At 45.6% G+C, this 16,275-nt stretch overlaps 1 protein-coding gene and 1 non-coding gene across 4 annotated transcripts in view; one reads left to right on the top strand and one right to left on the bottom strand.

The window, feature by feature from the left end:
- LOC129859616 (protein TANC1-like) overlaps positions 1–16,275 on the top strand; it is a 52,372-nt gene that overhangs the window by 33,685 nt on the left and 2,412 nt on the right. For all 3 annotated transcript variants that reach the window (XM_055929638.1, XM_055929640.1, XM_055929639.1), the window contains 18 exons: positions 530–672; positions 2,789–3,020; positions 4,597–4,763; positions 6,437–6,745; positions 7,012–7,212; positions 7,418–7,630; positions 7,840–7,962; positions 8,071–8,307; positions 8,579–8,785; positions 8,912–8,993; positions 12,308–12,441; positions 12,599–12,722; positions 13,288–13,463; positions 13,681–13,813; positions 13,927–13,956; positions 14,045–14,136; positions 14,296–14,442; positions 16,070–16,170. In XM_055929638.1, coding sequence (XP_055785613.1) covers positions 530–672; positions 2,789–3,020; positions 4,597–4,763; positions 6,437–6,745; positions 7,012–7,212; positions 7,418–7,630; positions 7,840–7,962; positions 8,071–8,307; positions 8,579–8,785; positions 8,912–8,993; positions 12,308–12,441; positions 12,599–12,722; positions 13,288–13,463; positions 13,681–13,813; positions 13,927–13,956; positions 14,045–14,136; positions 14,296–14,442; positions 16,070–16,170 — 2,851 coding nt within the window. The remainder of the gene's footprint in view (positions 1–529; positions 673–2,788; positions 3,021–4,596; positions 4,764–6,436; positions 6,746–7,011; positions 7,213–7,417; positions 7,631–7,839; positions 7,963–8,070; positions 8,308–8,578; positions 8,786–8,911; positions 8,994–12,307; positions 12,442–12,598; positions 12,723–13,287; positions 13,464–13,680; positions 13,814–13,926; positions 13,957–14,044; positions 14,137–14,295; positions 14,443–16,069; positions 16,171–16,275) is intronic.
- trnat-ugu (transfer RNA threonine (anticodon UGU)) lies at positions 10,559–10,631 on the bottom strand. Its single transcript has one exon. It is a non-coding gene; the product is annotated as a tRNA-Thr (tRNA).

Raw genomic sequence — 16,275 nt, 5'->3', positions numbered from 1 at the left:
GTGGTGATTGATGTTACACAAACGCAAGCGTTGCTACGTCAGTAGCTAGGTACAGTACCACACTTCTCCCACCATCAGTGGTCGTGAATTCACACCGCATATCATTTTCTCGGTCCCCATCCAGCAAATTGATACAGTGCACCATAAGGCATGCCAGTAATGACATCAAGTAATGACATCATTTAGGTTAAGAGTAGGAATCTGCTTTGATGTGTCTGCTCAGGGAAATATATTATAGACAGTGACCTAATTATAGTGCATGATGATAAATGCCTGACAGAGACTGAAGTGATTTGCCATTGTGACTCAGGTCCTTATTTAATTAACGTTGTTTACTGGAGATATGTTTAGATCCATTATGGAAACCAGCCCACAATGATGCTTTTAACTCTCTCGTAGTCACAGCACAAGAAAAAAAAAGTTGTGAGTGCTGGTTTTCAAAAAACTCATTGAATGATTATTATTCTCCAACTTCTCATGGAAAAGTAGTGACAGTCCACATGTGTGCCTTGCTGTGTCCCTCTTGCAGGTGGGGATAGGGGGACAGACGGAGCCTCCAAACAGCCGCCCCAGCCCAGCACCCCCACCACAGACCCCCAGCCCAGCGAAACAACCTGCCCCGGGACACCAGAGGCACACCGAGACGATGCTGTCAAACGCCTGGCCAGCAAGGTACGTACACATGTAACGGATGTGAAATGGCTAGCTAGTTAGCGGGTACGCGCTAGTAGCATTTCAATCAGTTACGTCACTTGCTCTGAGACTTAAGTAGTGTTGCCCCTTGCTCTGCAAGGGCCGCGGCCTTTGTGGAGCGATGGGTATCGATGCTTTGTGGGCAACCGTTGTTGATGTGTGCAGAGGGTCCCTGGTTCGCGCCCGTGTCGGGGCGAGGGGACGGTTTAAAGTTATACTGTTACACACACATACATACACACATACACATACATACACACATACCTCTGGATCTTCAATCCAATCACACAATTCTGGGTTGTCAATCAAAAAAAGAATTGCACGTAACGTACTTATCGAGTCATTTTCATTTACATTTTAGTCATTTAGCAGACATGAAAGAGGAAGACATCACAAAACAGTTCTGACAGCTGGGACTTAAAAAATATTCATTATTTCAAAACTATGCATTTTTTCTGATAGAATCTTATAGTCCCAAGTCCTTGATTATTCCTATCATAGGTCCTGGTCCTCTTCTTTACATTTATTATTTATTTTTTTTAAGAAGAAGAATGACCATAACGTAAGCTCTTTATGGTAAAACTAACAAATACAAGTACCTTTGAGAATGTTTAAGGCTCTTAGAAGAGGCATTGCTGTTTTTGTCTTGTTCTACAGTATTAAACGTACCAGATGTTATTGATAACTAGCAAGTAGTTTACTGACTTTGGGTGTCAGAGACCCGAAAAATATGTCCGTTTACTCATCCAGAGCTAATTTTTTTTGAGTTATCCATAGGATATAGTGCATTTGTCATTTTAGGGAACTATTTTTAGGGAAAAATACTTTTAAACTGGAATAACTTGTCCCGATTGGTGTTTTTAAATCACTGATGAAGGATTTTGAGGCTGATTCCCTGACCTGTCAATGTTTTTAATTTGCTGTTTTTGATTTTGTTATACTCTTGTGAATTCAAAGGTTTTTACTAGATTACTTGTAGTTTTTCATGTTGTCTGTCTGTAATTTTTGAAATGACTTGGTGCTGCCTATCTTGGCCAGGACGCTCTTGAAAAAGAGATTTTAAATCTCAATGAGCCCTTCCTGGTTAAATAAAGGTTAAATAAAAAAAATTATAAAAAATATCACTTCAACAAATGTGTGATGACCATTAATAAATATATTTGATGACGTGATTAGAAGGAAGGAAGGGTATTTTCTTGATTTAATCATTAAATGTCTGTACTTTTCCATTGAAATGTAAATAATTGTAACATTCTGTGCCAGATAGAACCTAAGGATCTAAATGTGATCGCTTCCCCAACTTAGTATTTTGATACTCTGCACTTTAGGCACCTTTAATGGGTTATGAAAGAAGAATTCACTTCAAAACAGTTCTGAGATCTGGGATGTTAAAACATTCATGCTCAATATCTCAGAACTATGCTTTGCGCAGATAGGAGGCTTCTTTCTTGAATCACTGCCAATAGACCAACTTCTAATTCCTCTATAATTGGTCTCAGAGATGCAGCGTCACGTGGTAATACTGTTTAGTTTGACAAATTGGGTTCCAAGGCAACTGGAGAAGGTTTCTGACTGACTGTGTTTGCCATCCATCTGTTTGTGTACGTTTTGCCCTTTTGATGAGTTCCTGAATTAAAGATGACCCCTGGGTTTATGGATACTTCTCCATCCTCAACAAAATTAACAAGATGGCTCTGTTAACTGTACGTTCATGTCATTACTGATATGGTGAATAATTCATAAAACCATTGAGTCCCAAAGACCGCAGTCCTGTCGGTTTTTGTTTCTTAGGAAGAGTGTGTTTACTCTTAACATCCCTGCCTTGTTTCTTTCCCCGTTCCATTAAGTGGTTCCGTCATGGCTGCTTGATTAGCCAATCTGTTAATTAGCAACTAATCGCAGTCACTTTAGCCTAATGGAGTAAATCAAATGCTTATTTGTGAGATGGAGATATTCAAAGTTGGTTGAGGACTTACTTCTCTGGAAAGTTCAAGGCACTCATGGCAGTCAAAACACTGAAATAGCATTATTGAAGTGCTCAATTAGGGAGCTTCTCTTTCTCTCACTCCTTCTCTCTCTCTCTCACTCTCTCCAGGTGGTGTCCTACCACTTCTGCCAGGCTGACAACACCTACACCTGCCTGGTCCCAGAGTTTGTGCACAGTGTCGCCGCCCTGCTGTCCAGAGCGCCACAGCTCAGCGGCTACAGGGAGCTGCTGCTAAAGGAACCTCATATACAGAGCATGCTCAGTCTGCGCTCCTGTGTCCAGGACCCCATCGCTGCCTTCCGCAGGGGAGTCCTGGAGCCCATCGTAAACCTGCGGAAGGGTAGCTACTAACTTACTCCTGCAGTCTCCATGTTCTCACCCATGCTTCAAACACCCCCACCCCCTTCATCAACTTTTGTAAGTGTAACACCTGCAGCTGCTACTCACCAGCTAGACGTCACCCCCAACCTCTCCTCCTACAGTTTGATAAATTGTCATGCGCCCCCTGAAACGGTTGATTAGGAGTCCGTGGTGGGCTCCTAGATCATTTTGGGATAATAAGGTCACTGGTTAAAAACGCTACAGACCAATTCTAACTTCAAAAACGACATAACTTCAAACAACAACCTTTTTCACTTTGGGTGTATCCATATCAATCAATATCCCTACGGCTGCATTTACACAGGCAGCCCAATTTTGATCTTTTGCCCAATTGTTGGCAAAAAAGCTGATCTGATTGGTTAAAAGACCAATTAGTTAAAACGTTAATTGGAAAATGCAGCCTTAGATCAGTATTTTAGCGATGATCAGCATTATAAGGCTGCTTATACACAGGCAGCCAGATTCTGATATTTTGACACTAATTAGTCTTCGGACCAATCGAATTAGCTCTTTTGCCAATAATTGGACAAAAGATCAGAATTGTGCTGCCTGTGTAAACGCCGCCTCGGTGCTTTAATCCAGTGTGTTATTCTTACTGTATGGGAAAAAACAAGAGGGCAGCACTTGCAAGGTCACTGCAGTACATAACAGGCCATATCAATGTAAAAGACCATCTCTGGTATATCTCATGATATAGTAGCCAGTCAGCCTGATCAATAGGTTGTTAGTTCAGTAGCCTCCACCACAAGCTCGTTCTAGAGGAATCAACACGTCCTCCATCTTTATGATGTGGATTAGTAGATGACTGTGGCAGAGTGTATGGAGTGATATCACCTCCACACAGTCAGGAAGGGCTGTGTTAGGCTGCATCGACGGCTCAGGTAGACTGGAACAGGATAGATATGCCTCTGTGACCACCCCCATCTCCTGTCTTATTAAAAGTAATGGTTGAGATGATGAGGGCCCATACGGGAGACTGAGGAGAGGTGACTGGCGTTCTCACCCTCCATCTGAGGTGCAGTCCCTCTGTGACATTACTCATGAAGTATAAAATGGGAAAGGGGAATGGAAGCAGGGCTCTGGTCTAAAGTAGGGCACTACATAGGGACTAGGGTATCATTTTGGACGGACCCCAGGTTAGATATTCCAGAGCCTGCACACGTCGGTCTCTTACCTCCTGCCTGATAAACTGCACTGTGTCTTTTCGGCTGGTGTTCCATTGAGTACCACAACCTCCTTTCTTTCTGACATTAAGGATGGCATTTTGACAATGCAGCATTGTGGAATTCAACCATATCACTTCAAACAGTTGAGGCGGCATGTACAGTATTTCAAAATACGTTTGGAGTGCAGCAGTTATGTGCATTACATTTGCGTTCTAAACCTGCTTCAATTATTGCCAGTATCTTATGTACTTGTTCTCTCTCTCACTTTCTCTCTTTTCCTCTCTCTCGCTCTTACTCCAACTCCCGCTCTCTCCTCTCCCATCTTCCCCGTTTCTCCCTATTCCACCTCCCCTCTGTTTCCCTGTGTAGAAAGGAAGATCCCGGAAGAAGACTTCATCCTCCTGGTTGACGGTCTGAACGAGGCAGAGTTCCACAAGCCGGACTACGGAGACACCGTCGCCTCCTTCATCACCAAGATCGTCTCCAAGTTCCCCTGCTGGCTCAAACTGTTGGTCACTGTCAGGACCTGTCTGCTGGTGAGGAGAGGACAGTCACAAAGCACAGATAAACGATCGTAACCAGTGTATGTGAGTGATGCATTGCCTCTACCCAGGGACCCAGGCTTTTGTTGGTACAGTACAGTCTGTTAGACTCTTGTCTGTGCACCGTAGAAGCTATGGTTCGAGTCTCTGATACAGCTCTCACTTTCTCCTGCTACACTTTAACTAAAATAAGCTTAGTAAATCTGTGTTTGCCCATAGTTCACTGGCCTTCACCAATGTGTTTCATACGGTATGGCTTTGCTGGTCTGACCCAGAGGTACAGTAGCTCAGTCTAGCTGGTCAGCTTACTCCACCAGGGCCCGTTGGCGGTGGTTTCCTCCAGCATGTTGGCTGGCCACTGATCCCTCCGGCTGCCTAACGCAGCTTTCCCATAATCCTCCTGGATTACCACCCCGGGCCGTAACGCTCCTGGGAGCCTGCCTGACGTTATGTAACAGGAGTGCTGAGGACACCACAGGCCACTACAGTGTGTGTGTGTGTGTGAGTGTGTGTGTTGGCAAGGGATGTTAGATGTTGATCCCCCTGCCTGCTCTCTATCCTCTCTCCTCTCCCAATTGGTCCTTTCACAGGAAGTTGCAAATATCCTGTTTTAGGCATGGTCCCATCGAGGTTGCTATGCAACCAGGGCACTGTGAAATCATCGGATCACCGCACTTTAATCAAATCGTGGAAATGAAACAGCAATAATAATTTCATAATAACTTAGGTATTGCATTTGATTTATTAGTTTATGGCTGTCATTTTCTTCTCTTGGCTCAAACGTCACTATTTCTGATGGCATCTGTCATCTGAGGAGATTTGATATGAATCGGTGAGAAAGCTGGTGGAATGAGAGTCAGTGGTGTTGTGGCTCCCTATTCCATATATACAGCTGTAGAATCTTAATTTGATCACTCCTTTAGTGCTGAGAATTTTCATGCACCACAGGAAATGCAGATAAGACTTGTGATTTACATAAATTCACTGAAAACTCGCAGTAAAACACGGTTATATTAATAGTATTGCACTTTTCATGTAGCCTAACTTTGGCCAGCACATGTTTGCCGAACCACCAATCAAGCAACATTATGGACTAAACGTTCAAATCCTGTTGCTGCAGGTTTATTTTGCTGCGACAATCCTGGTCAAATGAAGATCCTACAAAAGAAGTGCACGCATACAGTGTTACACAATTACTGTATTTCGTGTTTCCGTGAGTCAGAAGAAGCAGCAGCTTGAAGAGATGTGATGGGTGCCATCTTCTCCCTGACTAATCTGTTGTCCTGGCACATACAGTACCACCATAGTGAGCCACCACTGTTCTCATCATCACTTGTATTATTCAGTGTTTTTTCCTCCAAGTTACCTGTCACAACTAGAAGAAAGGGTTCTCTCTGCTCTGAGGCAGGAGCTGGAGGATAGAATTCTACTGTGTTGTATTGATTTTGTACTGCAGACTCTTGGGTGGGAAGTTGCGGTGTGCTCCTGGGCTCGTGGTTGTATTGCGTGTGGACTAAGTTCAACACTTAGATATAGCCAAGCTACATTACACGTTGATCGAGAATGCAGTGTATGATATATACGGTTTCAGGAGAGCCATTTTTGTCTGACATAATTACACAACATATACAATTGGACAATATAATCGCTGTCTCCCGTCTCCCCAGGAGATCACCACCCTCCTACCCTTCTCCAGACTCTCACTTGACGACTTCCCAGAGAGCAGCGAGATCGGCGGGGACCTTAGCGACTACATCCAACACCGGGTCATCGTCAGCCCCGAGATTGCCGCCAACGTCACCACGCCCAACGGCACCGTCCCCGACCCCCTCCTCCTCAGCAAGTTCAACACCCACCTGGCCTCTCGCAGCCAGGGCTCCTTCCTCTACCTAAAACTGACCCTGGACCTGTTCCAGAGAGAGCACCTGGTTCTCAAGGGAGGCAACTACATGGTAGTGCCCGTCTCTCTGGCTGAGGTGAAGGAATTAATACATTTTATTTGACAAATCTTTCAAAATACATGTAGGGCTGGTTTCCCAGACAGATTAAGCCTAGTCCTGGACTGAACAGCATGGTCAATGGAGAATCTCCTTTGAAATCGTTTTTAGTCCAGTACTACACTTAATCTGTGCCTGGGACACCAGCCCATAGAGTTGCTCCAGCTAAGGAAGTACAACACGCAGGATTCAAAACACAAACGAGTCAACAAACTTATTTCCATTGTGGTCCTCTTTATCATCAGGTGTACCTGCTGCAGTGCCATGCCGGGTTCGACGGGGACCAAACCTTCGAGCGGGTGCTGCCCGTACTCAACGTGGTGCTGGCATCGTTACACCCGCTGACGGACGAGCAGCTGTTCCGGGCGCTGAACGCTGGGGGTGTGAGAGGAGAGATGTCCTGGGAGGACTTCCAACAACGCCTGGAGACCCTGGCCTCTGTCCTGGTGAGGAGAGAACACGTGAAAGACTATTGAGAAACGGCCATACCGTACGTTGTTAGCTAGCTATCAGGAAGTAGTACACAACCATTTCATTGAGTTACGTTCACTCTGTAGGAGTTGTACTTGGCTCCCAGTGATAGTAACTATCTCAGCAACTTGTGGATTTATGACAACAGCCTCTGTCTAATCTTGTGTCGTGTCCATCTAGGTGAGACGCAGGGACGGCACCCGCATGCTCTTCCAACCCTCATTTAGAGAGTGGCTAGTGTGGAGGGCGGACGGAGAGAGCACCGACTTCCTCTGTGACCCCAGGAGTGGCCATGCTCTGTTGTCCTTCATGTTCTCCAGACAGGAGGGCAAGCTCAACCGGCAGCAGACCATGGAGCTGGGACATCATATCCTGAAAGCACACATCTTCAAGGTACCAGCTAGTGTGTCTGAATGAACTACTAATGGGACGTTAATCCAAAGACTATCTGAGATCAAATATTACAATACAGTAGCTTCTCTCCTCTTCCTCTCATACACTGAGGGGGGGGGGGGGGGGGGGGGGTTGATGGTGCGCTATGGAAGTATTGAACCAGAGTGTTTCTCTCTCCCTGTCTCTGCCTCCCTCTCTCTCTCTCTCAGGGTCAGAGTAAGAGGACAGGTGTGTCCTCCAGTGTTCTGCAGGCTCTGTGGGTGAGCTGTAGCACTGACAGCCTCTCTGCCGCCTTGGCCTCCCTCAGAAATCTCTACACACCCAATGTCAAGGTGAGACACACACACACACACACCTCTGCATACCCAACATCAAGGTGAGAGACTCACATGCACGCATATACACATACGCACAACTTTTTTTTTTCAATGTACCTACAGGTGAGTCGTCTGCTGATGCTGGGCGGGGCGAGTGTGAGCGGGCGTTCAGAGGTGCTTGGTCGTTCCCCTGTGCTGGGTGTGCACGCCCACCTGGGTCACCTTGAAATGGTGTCCCTGCTGCTGGAGCTGGGAGCGCCCGTAGACGGAGCCTCGGACAGCGGCATGACCCCCCTCTGTCTGGCCGCCGCAGCAGGACACACAGGACTGGTCAGCCTGCTCTGTAAGAAGGGAGCCAAGGTCAGTGGTTAGTCCCATGCCGTTATCGCACCTTGTTGACAATTCCACCAAACGTCAATCAAGTTGGAAGTTGATCTGCTGTGGTTGTTGCCCAGCTTTACCGTTTCATAAGTTAGAACTTATAGTCATGCATCATAATTATCTGCTTCTGTTTGCTCTTTGGTGTTTTGGCTAGGTTACCGTAAATACGGTTGTGACAACTGTTGGTGTTCCAAGGGCTGTGTAAATACATTGGATTCATTGATTGATTGATCTGTGTTTCTCCCTCTAGGTGGGCCATGTTGATAAGAGTGGTCAGTGTGCCCTGGTCCATGCTGGGCTGAGGGGCCACCCAGACATCATCCACTACCTGCTGAACCAGGACTGGGGCCCCACAGAGGCCCCGGAGGGCCAACAGCAGCATGGTGTGAAGAGCAGTGTGAAGGGCCAGGCCTTACAACAGGCCCTGACGGCCGCCTGCAGCATGGGACACACTCACGTAGGCTACTGCATACACACACTGACGAACACACACACCGTGCGCTCTCTTCGGATGCAACCTTTGCGTATTGCTTATAATAGTTATGGTGTATAATTATTGCGCCTAATATTGTCTCGTTGTCAGGTTGCGAAGAGCTTACTGGAGCTGAAACATGAAGATTTGGCTGTGCAGATAGACGCTCCCGACACGCTCTGGGGAGAGACGGGTACAGTGCACTTTCCCTTTGTCTGTATAATAATGTTTCTTTTCTCTCCTCATCCTCTGTTTTCTGTTGCTTGTTTCCGCTGCCTCTCGAAAAGGTGGTTAGCTTTCGTTTGACCAAGCAGAGATCATTTGTTGTCATTCACTTCCCAGTGAGCCTCTCAGGTGGTCTCCGCTTGCCCACTGTGCGTTTTAGTGTTTGCTGTGGCGTAGGAGGCAAGCGAAGTCATATTGAGCCCGTGTGCTTGTTCTAGACTCAGAGATGTAGGTGAGCTCACTGGGGAAGAGAGGCTTGAAGAGTGTACAGTGCTTGAGCTACTTTTAACCATCCGTACTTAAGATGGCAGGTTACACCGACTGACTTTAAGCGGCGGTGGTGGTAGTAATAGTTTGAAATGGATCATATATTGCATATTTTGCAGGTAGCCTAGCGGAAAGGTCGCTGGTTTGAATCCCCGAGCTGACTAAGTGCAAAATCTGTTGATGTGCCGTTGAGCAAGGCACTTAACCTTAATTGCTCCTGTAAGTTTCTCTGGAGAAGAGGGTCTGTAAAATGTTAAAAAGAGAAAGATCTGGTAATATTAGATTTATGATCCTGTTACGATGAAGCTGGTGTAGAAATCAGATGGTATTACCTCCATCTCCTAAAAGGATGTTCAGCAAACCTGTCTGGATTCTTATATCCATTATACTCTAACACAATCATAGGTGTTTCTGTGCTCTCAGTAAATACATAGGCTTGGGGACAGACAGCGCTCAACCACTGCCAATTGGAAGCATAAATACAAATGCTGGCTGCTGGTACCAACATTTGTAAGCCAATCCTGAATGAAAATAACCTGGCTAATGCAAATATAGACTACTAAATAGGCTATTGAAGGAAATCATGTATTTATGTTGATTACAGAGACCTGACTGGGCGATAAAATAAACAATAGTACCAATTTTAATGGCCTTCGTTTGTTTTTATTGTTTGCGTTTACCATTCAGTCTAGCATTGTTTCATTTTCATAAATATTGGTTTTACATCGACAAATCCTTCCATGGTAGAGTCTTGATACTCTGCTGTACACCGAATGATTTTCCCTTCAGCTCTTCTAATCTATTCGGTGAAATAAATCCTTGAATACTTTTCCCTGTGAAATTGTCCTCTCTCTATGCAAATGTGTTCCCGTGCCTGGTGGCTTCTCATTAGCGGAGAAGAATTAAGTTATTCTCCCTGGAGGCAGGCTACTCTCCGTCTGTGTGTCTACCTCCTCTGTGGGTGAGACGCCAAAGGTTTACTGTACGTGAATGAAATAACATGGAACAGATACATAACTATCGTAGCTGTAGCAGCTGTGTGTCTGTCATCCACACAAGGTCAGTGACATATGTGAGAGTGGTCAGAAGTAGTATTTATAGCTGTGGGGAAGTAGTTGATAGAACTGGATAGCATCAATGGATCATGTTTTTAATCTTGTTGGTGAACTAGCTGTAGGAGCCATTCAACTCATTGGCCCCATTCAAAAATAGTATTTTCAATATGAGAACATCCCTTTTGAATCAAAACAGTTGATCCCACAATCAAGGCCCCAGCGAGAATTGAACTCACGACCCCTGGTTTACAAGACCAGTGCTCTAACCACTGAGCTATGGAGCCTTACCTATTTGCACCTTACGGCAACAGGATATTTACACATCACACCGAGCGTACTCATAAACAGACAGAAGACCACACCCAGAGACATATTTCTAAATAGATGGCTCTGGCCACACCTATTGTGACATCACTGACTCTACCACACAGCTGTTGGTTGGAGCAGTCTGGCCAAACCAGCTGAGCTAGGATGTTGGCACGAGGCCTCTCATGTCAGGGATTTCACCTGAAAGCCACAGACTCCTTGTCTGGTAAAAGCAACTGACTTTGACTGACAGCTCTCCTCTCACTGTGCATGTGGTCTGCACAGCAGCCAGGGTAACAGACTCCTCCACGTTTCTTCAAACGCTCCTAAGATATTTGACATTGACAACAGAAGCACAGCTGTTCAGGCATGAATCCGCATTTGCATATTGATTTATGAGTCAGTGATGCACGTCTGCCTTATCTTAGATTGAGAAGTGTTGAGTCACAAGACAAAGTATTCCCAATTGTATCAATCACAGCCACAATATATTTTTTTATTATGAAAGTGTTTCGTTATCTCAACTTTTTGCTCTGGCGCGAAGGGAAATTAGATAACGGAAATGAAATGAGTGAGGTGATTTGTAATTGCGTATGTGCTCATGTGGAACCATCGGTGGGACAGATGGGGAGGGCGTACCCTACACTGCGCCCACAGATGTCATTCATGTCATCATTCCCTCCCCACTGGCTTCCAGAACCAGATGGGTGATGTCACCTCTCCTGTGAGTATTTCATCATCCTAGGTGAAGCAGGAGGCTGCATCAAAGAAAAGAAAATACAATTTCATCGGTTGCGTACACATTAAGTACACAGTGAAATGCTTGTGCTTCTAGTTCCGACAATGCAGTAACAGTCACTAAGGTTCAGGGCAGGGTAGGGGTGACTGTTGAACAGTCTGATGGCCTGGAGATAGTAGCTGTTTATCAGTCTCTCAGTCCCAGCTTTGATGCACTTGTACTTTCTCTGCCTTCTAGATGGTGGCGGGGTGAACAGGCCTTGGCTCAGGTCCTTGATGATCTTCTTGGCCTTCCTGTGACCGCAGCTTCCCTGGTCTGCACTGTCTGCTTGTGTCCCAAATGACACCCTATTCCCTATATAGTGCACTACTTTTGTCAAGAGCACTATGGGCCCCGGTCAAAAGTAGTGCACTAATTAGGGAATAGGGTGCCTTTTGGGAGGTATATACTGTCTGGATGGATGCTCCATACCCAGGACTTGATGGCTGGTTTGGGCAAGCTGTGGCCAATACCCATCAAATCTGTCTCTCTCTCTCTGCCAGGCCAGCTGTAAGACTTTTAACAGCCTCAGCTAAGAGCCTGCCTCTCTAGAGAGCATAGGGAGATATGGGCCTGGTCTAAAATAGTCTTTGAAAGTCATACTCGGGGGTGTGACGTTGTCTGTTCACAGTGTACTGTAGCTCACATTGCCTGTGCGGTGCCAATATTTTACTCTTGTTCAGGTGTTACTCGCTCTAATCTTGCTGTGTGTCCTTGAATTGTTGAGCAGTAGTGCTACAACTGCAGTACTACTAGACTGAAGTACATTGTAACTGTCTCCAAACAATCAATAACACAAATACAAAATATTACTTTCATTCAGAGCACGGTGGTGAAGTAGATAGTTGACCACTGTTCTGGGGGTCTCTCTCTCAGCTCTGAGTGCGGCTGCAGGCCGGGGCAGGACAGAGACATGCGTTTTCCTGCTGGAGAGAGGTGCAGGGGCGGAGCAGCCCAACCGGAGGGGGGTGGTCCCACTCTTCAGCTGCATCAGGCATGGACACCCCCAGGTGAGAATCATTCTGATGAGTCTTTCTGTTAGACTTCTAATTTTCCTGCTTTACAGCACTGGTGGCTGTCCTATCACTCATGCTCTCGCTCTCTCTCAGTCTCTTTCTTGCTCTCACTCGGTCTCTCTTTCTCCCTCTTTTCCCTCCCCTCTCTCAGGTAGCAGAGCTGTTTCTGCAGCACGGTGTGGACATTAACACCATCGATAAGCAGGGCCGCAGTTTGCTGATGGTGGCAGCCAGCGAGGGCCACCTCAGCACTGCGGACTTCCTGCTGACAAAGGGTGAGAGGTCAAGGCTCAGGGTCACATCATGGCACATGTCAATTCTCAGTGCACTAAGGGGGATAGAGTGTTATTTGAGATTTTTTTATTTATTTCGTAGCTCTGAGATATACAGTATAGTACTGTATAGATATACAGTACTTGTATTATTAGGTACACCCCATTCACAAAAATGGTTCGCTCCTACAGACAGTAAGTCAGGTGGCTGTGGCTTGCTATATAATGCAGGGAGACAGGCATCAAGGCATTCAGTTATGTTCATTTGAACTTTAGAATGGGAAAAACTAGTGACCTAAGTGACTTTGAGCGTAATATGATCGTCGGTGCCAGGCGTGCCGGTTCCAGTATCTCAGAAACGGTAGGCTTCCTGGGATTTTCATGATGTTTTCCTGGCACACGTTAGGTCCCTTGATACCAATTGAGCAGCCTGTGCCCTGAAGAATTCAGGCTGTTCTGGAGGGAAAGGAAGGTCCGACCCAGTACTAGATGGGTGTACCTAATAAACTGTGTGTATGTCAGTCTCAGTTGCAGTGGAGTGAGCATGTTATTTCTGATCTGGTTCCAGGCGCGTCTTTAGCCTCTGTGGACAAGGAGGGCCAGACAGCTCTGAGCTGGGCGTGTCTGAAGGGTCAGAAGGGCGTGGTGCAGCGCCTGGTGGAGAAGGGGGCAGAGATAGACCACCCTGATAGGAACGGACGTACCCCTCTCGACCTGGCAGCTTTCAACGGTGATGCAGAGACGGTGGGGTTCCTTCTAATACTGCAAACTAGAGAGAAAAAATAGGTCCACGGACATAATTCGGATTTCGCTGCAACTGGCCTAGATCGTCTAAAACTGGCCTAGATTGTAGATTTTTAAAAACACAGTACTGAATTTACACAATTCCCTCCAGCACCTTTGGCCTTGTTTGAATCCTTTTAAAATGCTGTTTGTTTTGTGGTGTCCTCTACAACCACAGGTTCAGTACCTGGTGGAGAAGGGTGCGGTGGTGGAGCATGTGGACCACAGTGGGGTGAGGCCTCTGGAGATGGCTGTGGGCTGTAGGAACACTGCTGTAGTGGTCACCCTACTGAAGAAAGGGTCCAAGCCGGGTGAGTTGGAGTTGACCTGATCTGTCGGTGTTAAAGCCCTGTCTTGAGGAAGGCTCTATCAACATCATGTATTTCACCCCTCTTTCTCTTCACTCCTTTCGACCTGCTAAAAGGCTACAGAACATCCCCTTATGATCGATCAGGTACTTTCTTTAGATACCTTTTACAGCGTTCTGTGTGTGTGTGTGTGTGTGTGTGTGTTTAACCTGTGTTCTCTTACCTCTTGATCAGGTCATGCTACGTGGGCGATGGCCACATCCAAACCAGACGTCCTCCTCATCCTCCTACAGAAACTCATGGAGGAGGGCAACCTGCTGTATAAGGTGGGTTAACAACAAAAGGAAAACCTGATCTATCTATCTGCCAGCCAGCCAGCCAGCCAGCCAGCCATTAAAGTGTGTCCAATTAGAAAATCTGCTAGCCCCCTTCTCCAAATCAATGTCTGTATTTTCTCTCCATCTCTCCCTCCTCTCTCTCTCCAGAAGGGGAGGATGAAGGAGGCAGCCCAGAGGTATCAGTACGCCCTGAGGAAGTTCCCCCGAGACGGCTTCGGAGACGATCTGAAGGGCCTGAAAGAGCTCCGTGTCTCCTTGTACCTCAACATGTCACGCTGCCGCAGGAAAACCAATGTGAGACACACACACATTACTCTATCAGTTGTTAATAGAATTGAACATTTAATAAAACTGCAGTTTTACATCATCTGATATAGTTACACACTAGAAAATGAGCTATTTTATAGAATTTAACACTGAATGAAATGTAATTTCATGTTAATAGTATTGGATTAGGTATAATAGATAGATCTTCATCTCATCTGGAGGGAGTGATCTAACACACCCTTGTTTTACCAGACAATATAATAAGACTGTTATACTAGAGTAGCGGTGGTAAAATAGCATCCTCCGGGCAAATGAATAATGGAAAGATGCTATGATGTGATAGGGTCATCCTCTCCCATATACTGGAGTAATCACTCACTCACACACACATGCAAGGTGGACGCGTGTGCACAAACACGTGCGCACACAAACCCACACGGAAAGAAGAGATCCTCCCCCCATTGTTGCTGGTGGATATTGGGTCAGGGGGAAGAGAGAGCTGGCTAGGCACACACACATCATCCACATTTCATCATGCTGCAGGTGAATAGAACAGGAGGGGAGTAGAGAGGCCATAAAAACTGTTATTAAACATTGAACAGTTACTCAGAGCTGTGGATTTCAAGACTGTGGTGTAATGCACACCATCTCAAGGACGGAATCACACTGTGGTGTGCTTCATTAAATATTCACCTGAGAGGAATGAGGGGAGCAAGGAAACTCGTTTAAAAACAAGCCAACCGCATGCTCTCTAGGCATACCAGAGACGGATGGATACACTGCACGCAGGCATGCACACACACACACACACAGACATATTGTACACGCATGTACACACATTAGGGCCACTAGAGGTGCTTATGGAATTACCATTAAAGGCCCAGCTCAGTCAAAAACATGATTTACCTGTGTTTTATATATATTTCTACACTATGAGGTTGCAATAATACTGTGAAATTGTGAAAATGATGATAATGGCCTTTTAGTGTAAGAGCTGTTTGAAAAGACATCACCAGGTGGTAAATTAGTTAATAACCCAATAAGAAAGTGAGTTCCAAAGCTCTCTGTAAATAACAGCTAGTTTTCAGTTTTCCCCTCCCAGACAGTCAAAGCAAAATTATTACTTGAGAAATTTATTTTTGCTAAGCAGCTATTTTAGTTAATATTTGAAAATGTTTATGAAAACAATGAGAGTAAGGTACTTAATTGTTACCCAGAAATAATTTAATATTGAGATAAAAAACGCTGCATTGTACCTTTAAGAGTCAATAGTTTTCATTTCCGACATCTGATTGAAGGAGTTTTTTTTGTTTTACGGTTTGGAGAGAAGCTATGAGCACCCGTCTGGAGAATCCATTAAGACACTGGGAGATAAAGCTGCTCTACTCTGAGCTGCACACAGATTAAGAATTCTCCAATTAAACAACACTGAATTCCTCATTCCAGTCACTTATAGTAATTGCAAAGTGTGGCGCTGTGTGGACTACCACTGGATTCACACTGCACTCATTAACGCTCACAAACACATTACCCTGGCTAATGACCTTAAGACGTTGGTTTTGGCTTCTCCGTGAGATATTCAGGGTGGACAGAATTTAACAGTAAACATTCATAATTAACTGTTGAGTTTCTGTCCTCTTTTTCCCCCCGACAGGATTTTGGTATAGCAGAGGAGTTTGCCACCAAAGCCCTGGAACTGAAACCCAAGTCTTATGAGGCGTTCTACACCAGAGCACGAGCCAAGAGGAGCAGCAGGTTAGTACAGACCAGTTCTCCCTTAATACTGATATAAAGGAAGGGACTAGAATGGACGGGTACAGTTTTGTCTAAGGACAAGACAAACTCACCTCACACTATGTT

Source organism: Salvelinus fontinalis, chromosome 7 (genome assembly GCF_029448725.1).
Source record: "Salvelinus fontinalis isolate EN_2023a chromosome 7, ASM2944872v1, whole genome shotgun sequence".
Classification (NCBI taxonomy): Eukaryota; Metazoa; Chordata; class Actinopteri; order Salmoniformes; family Salmonidae; genus Salvelinus; species Salvelinus fontinalis.
This window is presented reverse-complemented; position numbering and strand designations above follow the sequence as displayed.